The 7,838-nt window shown below is 42.0% G+C and overlaps 1 protein-coding gene across 2 annotated transcripts; it reads right to left on the reverse strand.

Moving 5' to 3' along the window:
• Positions 1-347: 347 nt before the first annotated feature.
• Positions 348-7,241, reverse strand: LOC148026924 (uncharacterized). Of its 2 annotated transcripts, XR_015692919.1 has the most exons (3): positions 4,146-7,241; positions 1,671-2,322; positions 348-1,284 (listed from the first exon to the last, which is right to left on the reverse strand). XR_015692919.1 is itself a non-coding variant. In XM_087691449.1 (2 exons), the coding sequence occupies exons 1-2, from the start codon at positions 6,506-6,508 to the stop codon at positions 2,319-2,321; spliced, it is 2,367 nt and encodes a 788-aa protein (XP_087547575.1). In that variant the 5' UTR covers positions 6,509-7,241; the 3' UTR covers positions 1,295-2,318. The 2 variants fall into 2 exon arrangements, 1 of the variants encoding a protein (XP_087547575.1); XM_087691449.1 differs by lacking the exon at positions 348-1,284 and having other exon boundaries at positions 1,295-2,322.
• Between the last annotated feature and the right edge of the window lie 597 nt (positions 7,242-7,838).

A 7,838-nucleotide genomic window follows, 5' to 3' on the forward strand; every position in this document is an offset into this window, starting at 1 on the left:
AGGAACATTGAGTAGCAAAGTGATTAGTAATGCATGCATTTGGTCACTACATGGCAATCCTATGTCTCCTTCAAAAGGAAGCCTTCATCTCTATTACATGCTTTACATTCATCATCATCGTACAAGAGCAAAGAAGGAATTAGATACATAGAATTTCTTCCTACATTAAAAGTAATCCTTGGATATGCTTGGCAGATACAATGTTCCCAAACCTTGTTTGCTGGTACAAAAGTTCATTCCAAGAGTATGAAGCATCCTCACACATCACAAATCACATTATAGAACAAATTGAGATAGATTTAATTTGTATCTACTAAATATCAATGAGCACACACTTCCAAATTTTTGCAACAAAGGAAATAAGATCTGTGAAAGATTCACATTATCCTGTCAATTCCACATCAACGCGTATTGAGTCTGTTGCTATTATTTTCTTTCCTTGAACTCCCCCCAATAAGAATCGCTCAATAATACACAAAGAAAATACCCTCAATTTCAAGAGCAGCCTCATCATGGTTCCAATTTTCTATTTCAACATCAGGGATGGATAAGGCTCATAAGAGGGAAGACAATTCTTTGTGAGTTTTCAACCTTGCCTATCTTGCCATGGATCATTTGAAACCATTTGAAAGGGCTACATCCAAGTGCCAAATTGGCTTGTAATGCAAGCCAAATCTCCCATTTTTGGCAAGATTCTAAGACAACACCCTCCCTTTTTTGGGAGTACATCAACCTGCCTTTTGGCCCATACATAGCCAACCAAGCAAATTCTTTTTGCAAACAATAGGGTAATCAAGATTCCTTGCACAAGGCCATTCACACTCAAACGCTCCATATAATTGTTTCATTCCTGCTGATCCAAGAAACCATCTTTTTCCAATTCAAAATCAGTGCAATGGCATAGGAAACCCAGGACTAAAATCCTTTTACGTGCCCAAACAACAGTTATCACTATGTTTGTACTTCAAGTAAACTTCCATAACTTGCAGCTTCATATATGCAACTAGTAAACAAGTACTTGTAAAAATTGCATCCATCCCAATGCACTTGTAAAAATTGCATCCATGCCACCACTGTGGATCATCCTACTGTTGGCCATGTGTGTTTATCACCCAATCAATGGCAGTATAATTGACGTATTCCTGGTGAAGTATTCCTGCCCCAGTAGATATCCTTTATACTTTGTGATGTCAAATATTAAAAGAAGCTAATCTATTTCCGTAAGACACGCAGATTTAGAGAAAGCCCTGCATTCTCTCCTAATGACTCGAATCCTTACATGATCTGCAATCAAAGTTATGTACTCTTCAGATGGAAAATGGAGCTGCTGTTATGTACTTGTGCAATAAGCACAGTTTCTTTCAGCATTTGCAGGCCATACACTAACCACCTGCTCACAGTCTAGTATGCACACATGCTGAATCCCATTCTCAAAATCAAATGCTCTACAGAACAAACATGTGAATTTCAACACAGTTTATCCATGAGAATAACTATAGCATTGCTCCTCACCTCAAATTTCTCAAGAGATTAATTTTCCCCACAGTTTCTGTAAACAAAGTGTATTGCAATCAACTTATAACATGTTTGCAAAAAATTTAGGTGAGCACGAAATTAGTAGATTCAGCCTCTAACCACAAGATTGGGTACGATAACAGAACTTGCCTGACCTTGAAAGTTCGCACACAGAAGAGCTGCTTTGTTTCCAGGTACAAGGCTGTTAATTTAGTTTGTTTTCAATTGAGTCCTAGCTCACCGAAATCAGCTAAATATTTTCTGGCTGATCTGTGCAAAAAGGGAATGCCAAAAAGATCCTGCCTGAATTGAAAATAGCAGTGCTAAAATGGATGAGAAATTCAAAGCTGTCAAAGTGACTCTTTCGGCATGCATTTTCAGGTGTGATAGATTACAGCAGACATTCCTCCTCCCAATCGCACCTCATATCCATGGGCTGATCAAAGTATATTTTAACCAGCCTGTTACTGCTCTGGATGGTCTTGCCTCAAGCTGGCTAGATCCTTCTCTGACTTGGTACTTGTTTTCAGGAGGACAAGCCACAGCAGACCTTGCTTCTTAAGCTTGTAATTAGCCCCACTCATTTTCATAGGCCGATCAGACTGCTTTTAGCCAGGCTGCTGTTGCTTAGGAGAGTTTATGCCACCTGCTGCTGTCTGCCTGTTAGCTGAAGTTGCTTCACTGCCACTTTGCTCCACGACCATCCTGCCAGCTGTTTCTCAACCGGTAACAGTATGGCACATGTGTATTTACAAACCTTGCCCAATTGCAAATTCAAACTGTTTTTCTGACTCATAACAACTCTACCTGCAAGTTTACCAAACCTCAAATGCTCATAAGGTTGGAACCTTCAAACATATAGGAGCCCATTGTTGACAGCAAGAAATTTTACCAAAAGCCAGGTACTTGAAAATAAATGGAGCATTATTTGACAAATCATGTAGCAAATACTCAAGAAATTTTACCAAAAGCCAACTACTCAAGAATAAATGGAGCATTACTTGACAAATCATGCAGCAAATACTTCCACATTGAAAATATATATAACAAATACTTCCATGTTGAAAATATAGCTAACAAGTACTCATTTGTAACTGGACATGCAGTAGCACCACTCTACAGAATGCACCCAAGTAACATGCTTCCTCGCTGAGCACATATATAACAAATACAATACTGAAAGATTGAGGCCAAACTTTGCCTTAGTAACAAGAGCTCAAAGCTTGCTACAGTTTAAGCATCTACCAGGAGACCACAGCAGGGCCAACATTGACCACTTTATTTAGAAACTCCATCCATGATATGCAAGGTGGAGCCCTTTCTTGAATGCACATACAGATCAAAAAGAACTCAACTTTAGTCTCTTGCATGCTGCTGCTCCTCCATATTCGTCAATTGTCTTCTAAAGGGCATCAGAATTAAATAAAACAAAATCCTCTACAATATAAGGGCTGCAAGTCCATCATGATTCTATCTACCAACCTACCTATCTCCTGTTCAAGAATAATCATCTACGTCCACTGAAAAGTTATCTAAGAGGGGTGTGTTGGAGAATATAATAATGTGGCAATGATAAGTTTTGCCCAAGCTTCAAGCACTAGAGGGGCAGGCCTGATGTATATCTCCCATAGAAATCTAGCATCAAGGTTTGGCAGAAAGACGCAAACATCTGTGGATAGTTCACTGTCAACTCCTAAGAAGCACTGAGAAAGCTACATCAAGAAACTACTTACTCTTTTGCATGTTAATAACAAAAAACCCTGCAAAGTTTTGTTCAAACAAACTAAGTTACTGAACAAATGACCTGTCAAGCTTTTGGCTCTCCTTGCATACAGAGGAAAAGTAAGTATGCATGCAAACACTGAAATATTCTGCTCGGAAGGGAGTGCATGCTTACTTGAACTGTAACAGTACTATCTAGCTATCATAATCAAAAAACACTGGGCTGCACCCAACATTGTTCAGATCACTCCTTTGCACACATGATATTCTAAAATAAACCAAGCCAGATGCTATCCAAAAGGTGACCTTAGCAAAATCTTTTTACAGATCATGAATTTCGGGTACACTAAGCTGGTTTCTAGAAAGTTAAATAGCATGCTATCAGAGCTTCATTTCTCACTGCATCTTTGCAGTAATCTAAGAAGATTGAAGAGCTTGATCATCAGTTGCACAAGAATTTATGCGAGCAGAAACACAACAGTGATATTTGTTTGATATTATGAAAGATGTGGCTTCTTTTGACTATAAAATCATTGTTCATACCACTATGGAGCTAGGGATCACACTTAAAGTTCAGTGAAAAGGAGCCAACATCAGGCCTGTGCAGCAGCAGGTCTGCTGCATGCAAGTAGCACCCATGGCAGAGCAACCATTAAAAGCTAACATAATGTACAAGATGACCATGCACCTTCCATTAGCAAAAAAGTGAATCCAACATGAGACACTTCAATGGGAGAAGGACATGAATCACAAGGTCAGCTTCATGCGTTACTTTGATGAAGCGACTGAAAAAAATGAAGGCTTCCCATAAAACAAGCACTAATTGCAGGTAAAAGACTTTGCTCCACAGTTACTCAATGCTTCATGCAGTTAGCTGCAGACAAAAGTATGAGCTCCAGGTAACTCACCTTTTCACCTCACAACCTGGAAATATCAAACTCAGAGGAACTGAAGCAGGATCAAGCTCCCAACACCCTTGGGGAACACCTGGGGCTTCATCCCCTTTCAGCTTATGACAAGGCACCTGATGTGAGAATCTGAGCAACTCCAAAAAAGGTACTTGTAACGGTTCTTTCGACAATTGGAACAGGGTTCGGAACCCAACCACCTTGTCAAGAAGTACAACTGTGACTCCAGATTCCTCACTGCAGTCACTAATTACTTCTGCCAAAACATACTTCAGCGGTTCATCGCCAACCTTGACTTGTCGCTGCCCAGCTTCCCAATCTTTGTACAGCCCCCAGACTTGACCTTTGCCTGGATAAATCTTATAGATTCCTTTTGGTCCCTTCTGCCAATTTACCAAGTGTGAGAATGAATTTACACTTTCCATAACTTGACTAGCATGGGTCCTGAACTCTCCACATGCCAATGCAAAACCTTTGTCTAACAGTTCACGTTGTTCTTCAGAAGGTTTACGAAGCTCAAGCCACGCAATCGAGACTTCAAACGGAAAGCGTGAAGGTATTTCTTTGACCCTGATATAATATCTGGGCATGCCATCTTTTTCATCATATAGAGCCCATATCTGCCCTGCTTCAATATCTTTTTCCTCTCGGCCTTTGTCAAAATTATGGAAGTCAGCATCTGGAACAGAGTAATTTTCAGCAGCACAAGTGACTGGTTGTTCTGCCTTTTTCTTCAAAGGAGAACGACCGTTCAGAGACTTTTGTCTTTTTTTCTTTGGAATTGTGCAGCTGGAACCATCAGACTTCCACACTGCATCTGCATGTAAAGACCTATTATTGTTGAGACCCTGGCCTTTAATTGATGTTCGTTTTGTGTCATCAACTGTAGAAGCATCCATTTTCTTCCCTTTACGTTCCTGAGAAACAGCCCCAGTGAGCTTTCCTGTTTGCAACTTCATATTCAATTTTAAATTCCTTCTGATGTGATTCTGGGCAAATTTTGCAAGCTTTATTCTCATTAACTCTTCCTCCTCATGTTCATTTTGAGCTCCCGCATCTTCAACCCTCGCTTTCTTGGATGAAGGTACTCCCTGAAAATCATCATCACTCTCATCTATATCATATGTGACATTCCTTTTGGACCTAGAGGACCTCCTTGTTGGATACATCTTTCTCGCACCTTCTTTTTCCTGCTCAAGTACCACTTTCTCCCAGTTGTCGTCTTCCTCTTCTGCCTCACTACTGCTGGAAGATTCATATTTCTTTGCTTTTTTCTTCTTCTCCTTCTGAGATGCCTTAAAAGCTGCTGCTTCCTGCAACTTCTCTGCCACCCTAAACTTCTTCTGCTCTTCTTTTTCCTTTCTGGCAAGCTCTTTCTCAATCTCCCTTCTTCTCCTCAGTTCCTCTTTCTGAAGGGCAATCTCTCTCTGAATTTTGGCTGCATCTTGGTAATATGTTTCTCTGTACGCATTGGTTGCACATGATGTTCCATTCTGCATACCTGTGGTTGGCATGGTCTGATTAGAAGCCCACGAGTGTCTCTGAAAGATATCTGATGTTCTGCTGGTTCCACTGGCGAAGCCATTAAAAGTAAAAGTTGTACTTCCAGATCTATCTGAGGAGGAGAACCCCCGACTGTCAAAAGAGGACTGTGGAGGCCATCCATGAATGGTGTTGTTCCTTTGCAAATGGCTTAGATCTTTGGCAATAAATGGCCGTTTGCAGTGCGGACACAGCAAGTTCTGGTTTTCATAAGTGCGGTAGTACTGATAACGCATTTGACATGAAGGACAAGCCGTCCAAAATGTGAAGGTGTACTGATATTGCTGTTGTTGGTATTGCTGCTGCTGTTCCTTGGCTACAGTAGACCGCACTCCAGTTGGTTGTTGCTGATGATGATACTGCTGACTATTCCAGTAGCGATTCCCACCAGCACTACTTGCATTTGCATTTTTCCTTGCTGAGGTTCCCCTTTTTGCATCATGTATTAGCCGCCTTGTCCTATCAGACAAAACTTGAGAAGCCTCTCCAATAAGTTTAAAAGCAGACTCTGCCCCGATGCACTTATTCTTGTCAGGATGAAAAAATAGGGCAAGCTTCCTATATTGCTTCTTGATGAGAGCATCATCAGCTGAGGGATCAACCTGCAGAATTTGGTACCAGTCCTTCTCATCTGCCCCAATTTGCACCTGAGCAGCAATGTGCACATCGATAATGGCTATCATTTGCAGGATGTTCTCAAGAGCAGGAAAAAGCTGCTGAGCCTTAAGAGCAAACTTTTTAGCTGTGGAAAAATCCTGACAAGCAAACTTGCTCTCGGCAATCTCTTTGGCTCGCAATGCCTCCTCACGATTGCAGTCCATTGCCGTGAGTACCTAATAAAGGAGAGCAAGAGTAGAGCAGGCTAAAGTAAGGCTACAAGTTTGACCGTGCAGGCAAAGGCGGATGGATACAAAATGGAGGCATCATGGAAAGAGCTCGTGTGGATGTCAGGAAATGCTCGGAAAAATGTTTTCAACGCCAGGAAATGGCAAACAAGAGGCATGGTGCTTAAAGTGAAGAAGATACAGACGGTAATCACTGCAATCGAGCTGTATGACGCTCAGAAGGGAGGCATGCATGCACATAAGGTGGTAAATTTAGGGGAGGGAAATGTACCCTGACAATGAAAAGTCACATCTCTTTCCCTGAAATGGACTTTCTGCTAACCCTAGCTGGCCATCAATGAACAGCAACAGCAAAAAACAGCAGCAGGAGGAGATGACAACGACCTACTCATTCCTTGATCAGCGTGCTGGTAGGAGAGGGAGCTTCAGAAGAAGGCCTCATCGGCAAAAGCAGATCGACCGATTTCTCTGCCTGTCCGGTGAGCGATTCCTGTGCCCCGAGCTAAAAACCTACAGAGCCGCAGTAAATGGCTTGCGGCTGCAAAAGACAAGACAGGACGTCGCACATACCTGCAAGTTCTTGCCTGCGGTTCATCTTCCCTTCAACTACCAACGTCCGGCCCCCCTCTGCCTCCCCCTCCTTCCCTCTTCTTTCTCCCATCTTCCCTCCATGGATGTGGGGAAAGAGGAAAAAGGAAAAACTGGCAAAACAAAATAGACTCAAAAGTGCAGATTCACGCAACATTACTCCTACCATTCCCACATTAAGGGCGCATTTACACACTGGCTGCACACAAATCATCATGGGCGCTCATCGTCGTGGGCACCATCGCCGCGGGCGCTCCACTGGCACCAATGATGGGTAACTCTACTGGTGAATTGTATCACTACTATTAGAATCTAACCTCTGCTTGTCAATGGTGTCTCTTGCTTCCTAAATGCAAAACATGAGTGGCACATGATGTAGTGCCTTGAGCCAAATGGATTCATGAACTAGATCTAGAGAAAGACTAGTCCATGGGTCCAGCTTGTGAAAGCATCTTTGCCCTTTGCATAAGCAGCGTGTTTCCTCGAGCAAGGGGGCTACGTTCCTACGAGGGTCCAAGTCTAAGCCATAACTTCCAATTACACAAATTAGGTATCCAAGCTCAAACTCAAGATATGTAGTTTGCAATACCTAAAGTTGTTTTTTCAAACACTTTATGGGGTTTTAAGAGACAAGCACAGTGACTATCAAGATCCTATGTCTAGCCAAGGCGGCTTGCAATGATTGGGAGAGTCCAAGGTTTACCTCAAGTGCTTCCAA

The sequence above is a fragment of the Lygodium microphyllum genome, chromosome 13, assembly GCF_053477565.2.
Source record: "Lygodium microphyllum isolate KBCC chromosome 13, Lygodium_microphyllum_v1.1.10, whole genome shotgun sequence".
Classification (NCBI taxonomy): Eukaryota; Viridiplantae; Streptophyta; class Polypodiopsida; order Schizaeales; family Lygodiaceae; genus Lygodium; species Lygodium microphyllum.